The 14,469-nt window shown below is 45.6% G+C and overlaps 1 protein-coding gene and 1 pseudogene across 4 annotated transcripts; one reads left to right on the top strand and one right to left on the bottom strand.

The window, feature by feature from the left end:
* The first annotated feature begins 2,491 nt into the window (after positions 1–2,491).
* On the top strand, positions 2,492–13,456 carry TMEM171 (transmembrane protein 171). 4 transcript variants are annotated; one of them, XM_011372724.2, is made up of 5 exons: positions 2,492–2,658; positions 2,957–3,509; positions 6,010–6,716; positions 10,650–10,791; positions 13,193–13,456. In XM_011372724.2, exons 3-5 carry the CDS (start codon positions 6,080–6,082, stop codon positions 13,386–13,388), a joined length of 975 nt encoding a protein of 324 aa, XP_011371026.1. In that variant the 5' UTR covers positions 2,492–2,658; positions 2,957–3,509; positions 6,010–6,079; the 3' UTR covers positions 13,389–13,456. The 4 variants fall into 4 exon arrangements, with proteins under 4 accessions (XP_011371026.1, XP_023393950.1, XP_023393951.1 ...); XM_023538182.1 differs by having other exon boundaries at positions 13,190–13,456; XM_023538183.1 differs by lacking the exon at positions 2,957–3,509 and having other exon boundaries at positions 2,492–2,901; positions 13,190–13,456.
* On the bottom strand, positions 12,268–12,383 carry LOC111747190 (annotated as a pseudogene).
* Positions 13,457–14,469: the final 1,013 nt, after the last annotated feature.

Below are 14,469 nucleotides of genomic sequence, written 5' to 3'. Positions count from 1 at the left end.
CTCAAGGCCTTTGCACTCAACTCACTGTTTCCTCTGCCTGAAGAACTCTTCCTTTCTTCCCCAAAATATCATTGTAGTTCTCTGTGATAGTTTTAATATATGTTCACAAATTCTTTGATGCTTCCCCCTTCAAGGGGTGGAGCCTAATTCCACTCCTCTTGGCTTAGTGACTCAATTCTACGGACTAGGACACAAACAGAAGTGATGTGGGGCTTCAGAGACTACTTCATAAAAGGCACTGCAGCTTCTACCTCATTTGTTCTCTCTCTCAAGTCACTTACTCTAGGGAGAGCCAGCTGCCAAGTCATGAGGACAGTCAGGTGCTTTGTAAGTAAGTCTACATGGTGAGAAACTGAGGCCTCCTGCCCACAGCCGTGGGAGTGAGCCCCCTTGGAGCCACCCCAGTCAGATCTTCAGATGATGTAGCCCGTGCTAACTGCTTGACTGAGAGACCCTGAGCCAGAACCATTCAGCTAAGCTGCTCCCAGATTCTCACCCTCAGAAAGTGAGGGAGAGAATAAATCTTTGTTGCTTTAAGCTTGGGGATAATTCGTTATGCAATAATAGTTTATCAATATGTTTGCTTCCTCACTACCTTCAAGTTTTGCTGCTGTGTTATCTTCTCAGAGATGCTTTCCTTAACTACCTTATTGGCATTGAAATCTCCCCAGCACTCCCCAGTTTCTTTCTGTGATTTCTGATTCTCCATAGCTCCTTCTAATAACTTAGCTCCTTCTAATACTCTGTATAATTTATGTTTCTTTTACTGTTTTTCTCCTCATTAAAATATAAGTTCCACGTGGGCAAAGGATTTTCTGTTTTGTTTATTGGCTTATGGCCGGAACTCAAATATTTGCCAAATGAATAAGCGAATGCTTGCCTTGGCTTAACTGTATTTACTTCCTGAATTCAAGGTTCACTTATTTTTAAAAGCTTGTTCTGGTGCCATTTTTTAAGGATTCTGTCTAGGCTTATCTTTTCTCACTACCACACAGGCTGGAAAAGGCCACTTGGCTTTAGATAATAACAAGGTCATCCAGTCTCTTCCTAACAATAAGTCTGCTACCAAGACAAGCACCTTGAAGGCTGATAGGTATGTCTTTTATACTTGACCCATGATTGGTTGCCATGGAATTTAATTTAGTCAAAAGGGCTCCAAAGGACACCAACAATCCAAGCAGCAGGTATTCCAAGTGTAAGCTAATCTGATTGTCCTTGGTGCCGGCACATTCAAGTCTGCCATGTGTGGCAGCCCACAGTCACTTGGCACCAGAGGGGCAGCTATATCAACAGGTCCCTTGCAGGTCCACACACGACAAGACCAGAGACAGAGTTTTAAATAGGAGTTACTATCAGGCCAGTGTAGAGACGGCAAATTCTAACGTCAAGGCCTGAGGTCTTAGAAAGCCCAGTGCCCGCAGCTGTTGCGCAATCACCACTGCTGGTTATCCGCTCATTAGCTAGGTAAACTTTCAGGCCCTTCCAGAAGGTGGTATATCCTGTCACTTTGACCAGGATTATCTTCACCCTGGACATAGATTGCTGCAATATCCTTGAGATACAGTGCCTGTGCTGTTATAATGATCTAAAAGCCACATAATACAAAGCCATTTTCTGAGTTTGTGGCATCGCGTGTCCTCTGGATGACAGGTGTATGCAGGAGGAACAGTGAAGAGTCAGTACATCTGGTTCACATTAACCAGCTGTGGACTCACTTTATGTCTTTGGGCCTCGGTTTCCTCAACTGAAAAATGACTTTCCTATCCCCTCTGAATCCAACCTTCTCTGAGATGCTGGAGATACACAGTAAAGAGCCATAGGCTGTAGGTAAAGCAGGTAACACAGAATCTGGTGGGAGCATGGAGTCATGAGGTTTGAATTCTTTATTACAGTCATAACCCGCACTCCTTGTTAGGGCAGAGATTCACAGAGGCCAGGGCATGCTAACTGTGAAAAAGGCCACATTTGTTTGCTGGGGCAAGTGCCCCCAGCAAATTTCAATGCTGGAACTTGTCTGGTATGCCTCCCTGCTGAAGCCTCATCTCACTACCCAGACCTCCAGCCCTCAGAGCCCAACTAACCATCCCTTCCCTCTTTGTCTCCCTCTGATTCCCTCTTTGAAAGTTTACACTTCTCACCTCTGGTAATTAGCTAAAACCTAACTCACTCTTTACCCTCAAGGAGAACTACTGTGAACAACTTTCTCTATTAGGTATGTAAAGTGTTGTTACTTTAAAAAGGTTAATGCAATTGGAGTTGCCTCTTGACTGAGTTTCAAAGTGGACAGGAAGTGAGGAAGAAGTGGCAGGGATGGGGAAGTCCCCAGGACTCCTGGAGCTCCCGACCTTGGGCCGAGCGAGCCTTTTACTCACATTTTACAGCACCCTGACCTCTGGTGTGGAAACTGACACAGTTGGATTCGTGTCACGTGTCACAAGCAGGTTACAAATAGCACGGGGATTAGCAAACCCATCCCGAAACTCCCGTTTCAAGGGCAGGGAAAGTTACCAGTTTAATTTCGGCAAATCATTAGCGATTGAGAACCGAGGAGCGGGTACTAACGACCAAGGAGGGTTGTGAGCATAACTGCCTCGGCATGGAGTGGGCCCGGGGCCTGCTTCAGTCTCGGAGCTAGGATTTCACATCTGAACGGCTCAGGTATGGACGGCCCTTGTTTCACATTCTAATGGAGCGCACTCTTCTGTGACCTGGTGTCTCCGTAACTTGTTCGTCGGGGAGCTCACAGCGAGAGATTTGCTCCAGTGACCCCCAAGTCAAAGTCTGCGGAGCGGCAGGAGGGCCACATGGTCCCTGGGTAGACCTTTCCCATTTCGGACTGTGGCCGAGGGCGCGGCGGCGGGAACACAGGGACCCCATTCTGCCTAGGCTGTGGCCACGCAGGTAGGGGGCAGACACTTCCCTCTCTCATCTCTCACATCCCTTTCCCCGAATCCAGGGCCCTAGTCCTGAAGGGAACCGCTCCCTTCCCACCGCCGGGATCTCGGCGGACGCAACGCGCAGTTCCGACAGCCAGGAGGAAAACCCCAACTCGCCGCCGCGATTCTCCCGGGGCTGCAGGCCAGGGAGGCGGCGGCGGTGCCTATTTCCCCGGCTTCCATGCGCACACGGTCACGGGCGTGGAAGCGGCCAAGTTCGTCAGCCCTGGGCGGAGAGGCCGCCCCTCACTATCCACTCCTACGCCAGGCGCTCTTCCAGCCCCCGAAGGGCAGCACCCGGTAGCGGCCAGCTCCCGCCAGTCTGCTCTGCTCTGCTCTGCTCTGCTCGCAGTCCCCAGACTGCCGCGCCCTCGCGGCACCGCCTCCTCCTGTAAATACGGTGGGGCTCTCCCTCCGCGCCTGGACCCGCAGGTGGAAGTGTGCGGCGCGGGTCCGCGCCCAGCCCGCTGTCCGCGGCCTGCGCTGCCCCGCCGAGCGCCGACCCCGAGGCCCGCACCAGGCTCCCGGGACAAGTCACCGCGCAGGCAGCGCGCGCGCTGGACGCAGCCTCAGGTAAGCGGCTTCAGGCCCGGTGCCTCTGCGCGCCCCGGGAGCCTGCGCTCGAAGGCGCTGCGGTGCTACCGCCGAGGTTTTGGTGCGAAAAGCGGCGCCAGCGCCGAGGACCCCGCGCTAACCTGTGCCAGTGGGAGCTGCGCGCCCAGCCTCTCGGGGCTGTTGCGCTCCGGCTCCCTGAAACCCACGAAGCTATTTCCCATAAAAGACATTTGCCTCTCTTTGCCTGGATCCCCAAACGCGCTGGATATAGTGCTGCTGGTTTGGAAATGTCCTTTGGAAAACCAATAGAATGTTGGGGAGGCGAATTTGGCTTTGGGGAAATTAAGTGTAGATCGGTATTTGGGAAAGGTTTAATTTTCTGTTAGTGTAGATGTCTATGTGTCCGTTTGTAGGTGCATTATCTATCTGTCTATCATCTATCATCTATTTATCTATCATCCATCTATCTATCTATCTATCTATCTATCTATCTATATCTATCTATCTATCTATCTATCTATCTATCTATCTATCTATCTATCTATCTATCTATCTATCATCTATCTATATCTAAGCGGGCGGGAAGTGAAGGAGGGAGGGGGAGAGAGAGCGAGGATACAGGCCGACTACCCATCCACTATTCACTGTTCTAGATCAGGGATTAACAGATATACCAGTTGCTTAGTCCACTAGTCCATGGAAAAGAAGCTACAAATCCAGTTTTAGGCTTCTGTTTTCTTTACTAGTATTTGGGAATTTGCCTTTAGACCACTGAAGCCTTGTGACTCACTTCAAAGTTGAAGGTTCCAGGAAATACAATGAATTCCTGATAGGACTTTGTAGCAGAGAATCACCCTTATCTCTGGAACCAGCAAAGGAGATTACATGATTCAGAAATTTAAAAAATATATTGGTGCAATAAAAGTATTGCACTTTAAGTCTCAGCTTAATTGCATCTTCATACATAAAGTCTGTCCAAGTTTAAAATGAAAACTTATTTCCCTCCTACATTTCCTTCTTTCTTTAACTTCCTTCTGATTCTATCATACTTTTTCCTGGAAAAGTACTTCCTAGTATAAGACTGGCTGTTTGCTTTCTTTACCTAAACTGACCCTGCTTGGTTCTGAGTTGAGTTTGTCAGGATGGCCTTGGGTTTATAGCCTCAGTCTTGAGGCTATATGTGACCATGTGACCATGGGTGCAAATAGCACAAGATATTTTTTCCTTCCTTGAGCAATGAAGATAGTTTTCATACCTGAGTGCCCTATTTGAAGGGTCCTGGTTAAATATCCCATTCATTAGAGTAAACGAGATAACTAGATAATAAAGTCAGTCTGCATAAACTAGACAACTCTCTAACAACCGCTCGAGGTACATTTAATATATGACACCCTTGAAGTACAGGGCTTGAGTGAACTTGTAGAAGGTGCTTTCCCACTTGATTTCACTTATATGCTTCTTTCAAAGTCAAGTTCTGTTGATGTTTAGTGCTTTGTAGCTGGTGATTTTATCAACTGCTTATTTTTAACAGCCTAAACCTCCACCACAGAGGAGGGTGAGCGAGAGGCTGCCTGCCCACCTGGGAAACAAGGCTCTACCTGGCCTGATGTGCCACACTTCCCTGGGCCATCCCAGGCCCAAGCAGCCAGGCCACCAGATTTCAGGCTAAGACAGCCCCAGACTGTGCCTGTTTGAGAACTCAACAATCACATTTTGACAGAATCGACTTAATATTCGCCAAACCCGCTGTGTTCCTGAACCTCCTTGCCATTCAGTTAAACTGCTGAGCTTGGGTCTCTTGTAGATATAGTCTTAGAATAAAGCATGGGATGGAAAGTTGCTGAGATCTAAAACAGGAAATGGAAAGTTAGTTGCTGAATGAAAATTCACTGACATGGAGATGTTCAGAGCAGCTGTGATGAAATGTGGGATGTGTATAAATCAAAAATAATCCCCGTGGTTCTTCTCTCATTTGCCATTGTTTTTTTTTTTTTTTTTTTGCCTGAGGGAGTGATTTTTTAAGACTCAAAACAGGAAAAGCCACACCCAGTCACTTTTGTTGTATGGGTTTTTAATTTAATTAAAAAATTTTAAACTTCTTTTTCAATTACAGTTGACATTCAAGATTATATTAGTTTCAGGTGTACAGCATAGTGGTTAAACATTTATACAACTTACAAAGTGATCCCCCTACAAGGCAGTACCCGCCTGACACCAAACACAGTTATTACAATATTATTGACTATATTCCCTATGCTGTACTTTACATCCCTGTGAGGGGTTTTGATTTTTGGGTGCATGGTAATTGCATATCCTCTTTTGGAATATCTTTCTAAAATTAAATATTCAAGAGTTTCGAATGCCAGTCCTGACTCATAAACCAACTCACTGTTGTACAGTGTATCAGTTGGATAAAGTTCTGTTCCCTATGATTTCATCCTGGTGTGGTCAGCAAAAGAACAGGGTGGGTTAGGCACACCTATGCCCACTTTAATTTGGTGTTTGGTTATATCTGCAGAGCTATTGAAATCATTGGAGGGAAGAAAACACACCCCCACCCCTCTTCAGGAAAGGGGCGTCTTCTGGCCATGTCTCCTGCAGCAGCCCAGTCAGATGGGGTCCGGCAAGATAGGCATGTCAGCATGCTCGTTTTCTTCCTTTTCGTCTTTGGTGCCATCCTGTTGTTTGTGGGAGCCCTGCTCTCCATCTTTGGGTTCCAGACGTGCCAATACGAAACTATCCCAGATTGCAGTATGGTGCTGAAGTTCGCTGGGCCTATATGTGCAGCGGTTGGGCTTGGGGTTGTGATCCTGGCCCGCTCCCGGGCACTACTTCAGTTCCAGGAGAGGCGCCTGCGAGGCAACCAGGTGGACCCTGACCAAGCCTTCATCTGCGGAGAGAGCCGCCAGTTCGCCCAGTGCCTCATCTTTGGATTTCTGTTCTTGACCAGTGGCATGCTCATCAGCATACTGGGCATTTGGGTCCCTGGGTGTGGCTCAGACTGGGAGAAGGAACCATTGAATGAGACAGACATTTCCACCGAGGAGCCCCAGTTCTGTGGATTCTTGTCCTTGCAAATCATGGGACCCTTGATTGTCCTTGTGGGATTGTGTTTCTTTGTGGTTGCCCATGTTAAGAAGAGAAACAACTTGAGTGAGGGCCAGAATGCCTCTGAAAGTGAAGAGAGACAGACCCAGAACACGGAGCCCGTCCAAGTCACTGTAGGTGGGTGTCTGTCATTCCTGTACTTGCTTATATATATCACAGTGGCTGTTGCATCAAGGAATCACAGAGCTGTCCTTGTCTGGCCTAGATCTTCTCTCTCTCTCTTCCCCCCTTAACCCCCCCCCCCCCACACACAGCTGTAGAAAGTCCCGTAGTAGTAATTTCCCCCTGCAATTCCTTATTTTTTAGCAAAAGCTTTAATACATTAAATGTTTACCTTGACCGAAGTTACAGAGAAAATTAAGAAGAAAGTGAGAAGAACCTCAAGGATAGCCTGAGAGCTCTTTGTCAGCTGAGGGAACTGCCAAGTGATCTTTTTTCCCTGTCATTCTCACACTAAAACCTATGGCACTTTGTGTTATTGGACACGTGGGTTCTCATCCCTGGCTGTCACTGGCTGACTGTCCTTGGTAAGTCCTTAACCTCTCATGGCCTTAGTTTATATAGCTATAAAATGAGCATTACATTTCTAAGATCCCTTCCAGCCCTAACATTTCAGAATTCTGAGTCTGTCCCAAGTCTACTGGTCTTCTATGTTTTGAGGGGGATTTCTGTTTTCTATGTTGTTCTTCATTTTCTGTAACTTCATCCTTGGCTTCAGGGTTGGGGCAAAGTTTGGAAGCAGTGGCATAGATAAAGATAAAATGTGACAACACCTGTCACTTCTTTCCCCCATGGAATGCCCAGAAATTCCTTTTGGGGCCCTCAGGTGCTACAGAATAGATGGATTACCATTTCCCAGAGTCAGCCCCCACCCCCCCAATAACAACATCATTAGCTTTGGCCTCAGCTTCACACACACACACACACACACACACACAAAAATCCCATAGATACTCAGTTTTTGCAAATCACTGTTTTGTTTTGTTCCACCCTGCCCCCCGCCCCCGTCTCCTACTTTTGAAAGGATAAAGCTCTGAAGCCACAGCCTTGACATCTAAAAGGCTAGGCAAAGAGAATTAGAGAGCAGAAACCACGGAGGGAACAATGTTTCTCACGTTTGGGGCTAACTGCTGAAGCAAGCAGTACTCAATGAGCACAGACTGGGGGTTGGAATTCCCTAGGCTGCGGGTCCTGTATGGCACTGGCCTTGGAGAGGAAGGATAGGTGGATTTACAGACAATCCATGCATTGAGCCAGAGTTGACGTTCTCAATTGACTTCCTGTGCATTTATATACTTATGGTGACAAAGTAAATATTAGTTATGTATTAATAACAGCTAACACGTATATAAAGTTTATTCCTGTGCCAAATACCCATCTAAGTGCTTTTGCATGTGCTCTTCAAGGACTTATTGTGTGAAATTTAGTCACACAACAATCCATGGAAGGAGATACTCTTAGTAGCTCTGTATTAGAGATGGAGAAACTGAGGCCCAGGGATATCAAATAACTTGCCCAAGGTCACAAACTAGCAAGTGGCAGAGCCAGGATCCAAACCCAGGCAATGTCACACATACATATACTATGACCTTCCCATAGCATCCCTCCGAGGGCACTGGGCTGCTGGTTTCATTTTCTGTGTCTGCTGGTTTCATTTTCACCAAGTGTTCTGAGTAGTTGTTACATGACGAAAGGGCTCACCCGATATACACAATCTCAGTCCTTTTGGAGAACACAGTGGAGTACAGGTAAATACACTTGTGAGATGCTCATAGTCTTCTATTTTGTTGGGATCATTTTGAGGTGTCTTTCGGGTTTGCTCTCAGGGGGGTTTCTGGACCCACTCTCCCTCCTGGTGGCTGGCATGTGGGGGAGGGGCACCAGGGAACTGGGGCGGGGTGACTCCTGGGTGGTTCTGTCTTGATGTTGGCACATAGTTTAAAATCTTTTCCACGTAACCCTTTAAGTCTCATCAAACCTGTGAAAATCTAGCACCCTAACTCCTCGTTTTTATCTCCTTTGATATTATGGGCTAGGGTTTAAATTTTTAGAAATCATACCTTTTTAGCACAATTGATAAGACTCTAGACATCATCTACCAATGGTCAGTGCTGCCATATGAGGGAAATTGGGGTGATAAGAGGAAGTTCTTGCTAAGTTCCAGAATTCAGCTGTTTCCAGAAAGGAAGCCCCTTCCCCTCCCTTAGAACAGATAAACCAAGACACATGATATCCTCATTGTGGGCGCACTCAGTGCTAGACCCTGGATACACAAGCAGGTGTAGGAAACAGCCTTCTCTTAAAGGGGTATATGCTGTCAACTCACAGAGGACATCAAGTCCTGCAGGACATAGTAAAAGGGAAGTCCCAGAGGGAGATGGGACTTCTTTCTGGGGAAAGCAGGTTGCAAGGTGTGGGAGGCCTGGGAGCTGACTGGACAGAAGGATGCATAAGCCCCAGAGATAACTGGTAACTTTGAGCATTTCCTTGTTTATGTTTGATAGGTGGCCTGCTTTAGAGGCTTATTCCTAGGTCCAATGTTGCGTGATGTGTAATTAAAGTGAACACAACATTACTTCCTTTGATCTACTAAGACCTTCTAAAAAGATTAAATGACGATCATTATGCTTTATCAAGTTCAGGTTAGCAACATAAGCTCTAACCACCATCTCCCTGCAGAAGGAGCGATGGAGTTAATGCATTTTCTGAAGGGCTAAGTTACCTTTAGGGAAGTACTCGAGGCAACAAGGTGGAGAGTGGAACCACTGGCCAAGACTGCCACTTGTGAATGTTTCTTCAAACATGCAAATAAGTGCCACTTGCTTGCAGAGTGTGAAGAAAGCAGCTTTATGGGTGTGAAACAGCCAAGAGGGTTCCCTCTGTGTCCAACACTGTTTTAATGTGAATCCAATGCTCCTACCTGTCCTCTGAGGCAAGTACAGCTATAGCCTGCAATTTACAGATGTGGAAGCAGAGGCCTAGAAGGGTTAAATAGCTTAGTCAGGGCCTTGCTGGGTTGGTAACTGGCAAATGTGCCCGACAGCTTTAAGGAATCCTGTACCTACCTAGGCAAGCGTCAGATCTGCCACCAGTGCAAACCAGTCTCCCTGTGGAGAAGACCTCTCCCATCATTTTTCCTGGGCTATCATCTGGTGCTTATCCACGGCCACCCTCAGACCTCTACCCAATGGTGCTTGAACATTGTCTAGAATGTTCTGGGCAACTCATGTGGTACATTTTGTACTGGAATCAGAATACAAATTAGAGCTTGCATCTGGTCCCTAGTTTCTCCTTCCCAAACACAGGTGTGTGTGTTGGAGTGAACAGTAGCAACAGAAATGCAGAAAACAAACTTTTCTTTGAGTGAGACTTTGTTTTGTAAAGCTCGGGTGAAATGTTGTTAGATAAAAGACTCTACAAGAGCATAAACCACAGCTATGGCAATTAACAGCGACAGGCAGTAGGGTAGTTGACTGTCCTTTGTTCAGAGGCTGAAACTTCATTTAAGGAACAAAGCACTTTATCCAACAGCTAACTTTTGTTGAATCAAAATTGTAAGTTAAAAACAAACAAAAAAAGCTTTAAAGCTGTAGACATCGCAAGGGAGGTACATTGCCAGCAATTGCTTCACTGAAGTGCTTTAGCTCAGATTTCCTATGAAATATAGGTCCACTATTTTTTAAAATTGTGCTAAAATACATATAACAAAAAGTTTACAATTTTAACCATTTTAAAGTATGCAGTGGCATTAAGTACATTCACAATGTTGTGCAACTGTCACCACTATCCATTTCCAGAAGATCTTCCATCATCCCAAACAGAAACTTGACATCCATTAAACACTAACTCCAATTCCCTTACCTCCAGCCCCCCAAAACCTCTACCCTCTGTCTCTATAAATTTAATCAGCTCACTTTTTAATTCTGGAGTTAGCACAGATGTTTTGACCATTTCTATAGATGGGCCAAATATATAATTAATTTATTTTGCTCTTGCTAATTTGTTTGCATTTATTACTCATCTATCTTCAACAAAATATTGTCTCCTTAGGTGATGCTGTGATAATATTTCCGCCCCCTCCACCACCTTACTTTCCTGAATCTTCAGCTTCTGCAGTAATTCGAAGTCCCGGGGCTAGCGGTTTGCTTTCGGATGAAAATCCACCCTCATATTACAGTATTTTTAATGACAGGTAAGACTTTCTACTAGAACTTCGAGAGTAGCATTTCAACATTTTCAGGCCTAAACCTGAATTCAGGCCAAATTAGCTTTAAGGCTGTGGTACAGGAGTAAACATGAAGTGTGAGTGTCGTTTTTGCTGACATGATGTCAGAATTATTGCCTTAATATTAACAGTACCTTTCAGGAAACTTTGGGCAGCACATAAGTTAAAAATTACAAGAGTGGCTATTCCAGGCTAATGTGAAGCCTTCTCCAGGCACCTTTCTGTGCTCTTAGCAGGGATGACCCTCAAAACGTTTAACAATCCATCAGGCAGACCGAGTACTGAGCAGGGCTCGGGAGGCCCCTGCTTGCAGCTTTAGATCATGGGGAGATGTGGGAGTGCAAGGGGGCTTCCAACAGGTACAGAGGGTTTTAGTATCTAGTGGAAGTACCTGAGTGCATCCTGACCTGACCAAGTTGTTCCCAGAGCCTCAGAGCCGTCTCGGATTCATTCAAGAGAAATATAAGCTCCACACCCCTACCCCATGCACCCCATGTGCCACAAATTAGGAGGTGTACCTGGGGTCAGATAAAACAACAGAAATCTGAGTGCTTTTCCTTTAGGCAGAGGAATGAAGTTGAAGTTTTCAGAGTCAGAGCAATGGGATCCAAGCACTGTTTAGTTAGCACAATTCACAATGGGGAAAGGCTGGAGGTGGCCAGACCAGTTAGGAGGCCAAGTCTCACGGACAGGCCTGAGGTAACAGGACCTTGGAACTGTGATGGTTAGAAAGGGGAGGAATGTGGGAGGGAAACTGGAGTAGAGATGACGGTGAGGAAAAGCAGAGATCATCGTGTCAGGGATGAGTGATAAGGACAGTGGAATGTCCCTGACTGAGGAGGAGGTGGGGCATGAGCTTGGTGTAAGTGGGGAGAAGATGGTGAGCTGGCTTGTGGTGGAGGGGAAGCTAGATGTGGACCTTTCAGGTAGACTGGAAAGGCTAGGTCTTATGAGAGAGATGAGGTGCTAGAGATGGAACTGTGAACAGGTTGCTGAATCCAGGAGGGCAACAAGTTAAAACCTGTGGAGGATCACAGGAGGGGCAGGTGTGACAGGAAGGAGTTCTGGGAAGTGCCAGGGAGGAGCAGGGCTGGTAAAGGCTCTGGCACCATCTTGAATGGGAAACCAGGATGTAGAAAGTGAAAGGATTGCAGGAGAATTTCCCAGGGCAAAGTGGATGAGCAGGACTCAGTGAAAACTGACTTTCGAGACATTGAGATATGTAAATTTTTGAAAGCAGTGAGAAGCAGGACCTGAGAGACAGTGAGCATACTGGGGACGGGTGCTGCCTTAGCTGGTTATTCGCATTTTAAGGCGCATGTTCTTGTGCTTCCAACTGAGTGATGAGCTAGAGATTTGACCAGAGGTGAAGGTAGGAATTGCCTGCATGGATGAAATGAGAGGTTGGGCTCTGAATTCTTTCTTTATTATTATTATTATTTATGCCTACAGCACCTGGTCTTCCTAGGTGGTCTCTCATCCAAGTACTAACCAGGCCTGACCCTGCTTAGCTTCCAAGATCAGACATTGGGCTTGTTCAGGGTGGCATGGCCGTAGACCACGGACCATGGCTCCACTGGGGCGTGAACCCAGGACCTTCTGCATGTAAAGCAGACGTGCTAACCACTACACTATGGAACCATGTCTTCTGTTAGTGACTTTTTCTACTCTTTTCTCCAATGATGAATTTCTCTACATCCTAAAATAAATGTATGTTAACTTAAAAAAAACTACTCCTGCTGCTAATATGATTTCTGTGTGCCAGAGTATGGCTTTTCTTGAATTATCACTTATCATTCTTAAAGCCACGCAGAAGTTAGGCACTGTTATCATCTCCATTTTACAGATGAGGAAACTGAGGCTTAGAGAGGTTAAATAACTTGCCCAGGATCACACAGCTAGAAAGTAGCAGTGGAAATTCAGATGCAGGTCTGCCATTTGCTAGAGCCCACTCCATTAATTAGTACACCTTCCCACTTCCTTCATGTTTTTGGTCTAATGATTTAATTTTCTATTTGTGTAAGTTTGTCTACCTTACGTTAGCTGCCTCAGAAGACAAAATAGCAGAGAACAGTAACTCCGTGTGTGTGTGCATGTGTGTGTGTGCTCTTTTTGAAAAGCATCTATACATTTGTATTCCCTGTCTGTTCAATGACAAAGGAAATGACAACAGGAGTCAGACTATTGTCATTAACATTCAGCTCGAAGAAAAGTAAGGGATAAGGAATTAAAACATATCTGTAAGAAACAGAATGTGGAAAAAATTACTCCTTAGATGGTTGCAAGTGCTCTTAAAAATTTGAAAAGAATCTCCTCAAGGTGTGTTACTCTTTCCTCTTTTCACTTTCATGTGCTCTCTTTTTAGCAGGACCCCAACTCCTGAGGGCCGAGGTGCAGACGCTGAGAGAGAGCGTGTACCCATATATACTATTTCTGGGACTACTTCATCCTCAGAGATCTCACAAACTCTGCATGTCTCATCTGAACTGCCTCCCAGATATGAAGAAAAAGAACCGCGTGCAGCCGCATCCTTGTCTCCGTCTTCTGAGCCTTCCCCACCCTGAACTATGGACTCCAGTTCAATTTTATATAGAATCGATCACTATTTTATTTAATTTGTTTTTTAATAAAAAATACAATAGCATTGGCTATGTTCTGATTTCCCTGGTGGAGCATCAATATCAGTAATAAACCTTTACATACATGAGAGGGTCAGATACACGAGGCATTTTGAGCTAAGGATGAAGTAAGGTAGCTTAGAGCTTCAGAGGATCATTGCAAGATGAGAAGAGCAGATGTCCCATAATTAGTAATTTTCCCTGCCCTATAGATAGATTTTTTAAAACGTTATCTCTGATAATCTCATTATGGGCAAGGTCCCGATTCAAACTTCTAGGTAGTTTCAGGGAGGGGGTCAGAAGTTTCTCTTGAGCCTACAGGGTCCTGGTTGCCTTTAGCTCAAAATAATATGCATACCACCGAGGCATGTCCTAGAGTGACTAGTTCTGAACCCCAGTTTAAGCTGTTAGTGCTTCAGACCTTAGGAGAGGCTAAGTACCTCTGGCCAGGGAGTAAGCTTGTTCTCTAACTTATACCTACTACTCCGGAGGTTGGTGGGATCATTTCTATTGATGGATGAGAAAACGAAGGCTCAGGGAGGTTAATTAACTTATTCAAGGTCACATGCTTCTAAATGGTGAGGTTGGATTTTGAACTGTCTAGGTGGTTTCTGGAAGCCAGGTGCACATGTCACCACTCTATGCTCTCCTTGAAGGCCAACCAGACGGAGTTGTTAATGTTTAGCTTGGTCCATTCTGCTTGCCATGTTAATTGCTTCTGGGGCAGAGAAACTAGATTACTCTATTATTTGTTCTTCTTTCCTTTCCTCTTCCTCTCTTCTTTCTTCCTCTTCTTTTTATTCCTTTTCTTTCATTTGAAAGAAGGTAATTAGGGTAATTAGGTAACTTACATTGAGGCGGTTACCAGAGTACTGACATTCTCCTTATAGTGAAGTGACACTTTTGGAGAAGAAATTTCTTGGGATACTTTGATAACTAGATTCCCCTGCAGAGCTCCAGGAAGGATGTGCCTTTCTGTATTACAACATACTGGTGCCAAACCCTCTGGACCACTGACTTTTATCCT

Source organism: Pteropus vampyrus, unplaced genomic scaffold (genome assembly GCF_000151845.1).
Source record: "Pteropus vampyrus isolate Shadow unplaced genomic scaffold, Pvam_2.0 Scaffold213, whole genome shotgun sequence".
NCBI classification, from domain to species: Eukaryota; Metazoa; Chordata; class Mammalia; order Chiroptera; family Pteropodidae; genus Pteropus; species Pteropus vampyrus.
The sequence above is the reverse complement of the archived record's forward strand: the minus strand, read 5'-3'. Positions and strand labels throughout refer to the sequence as shown.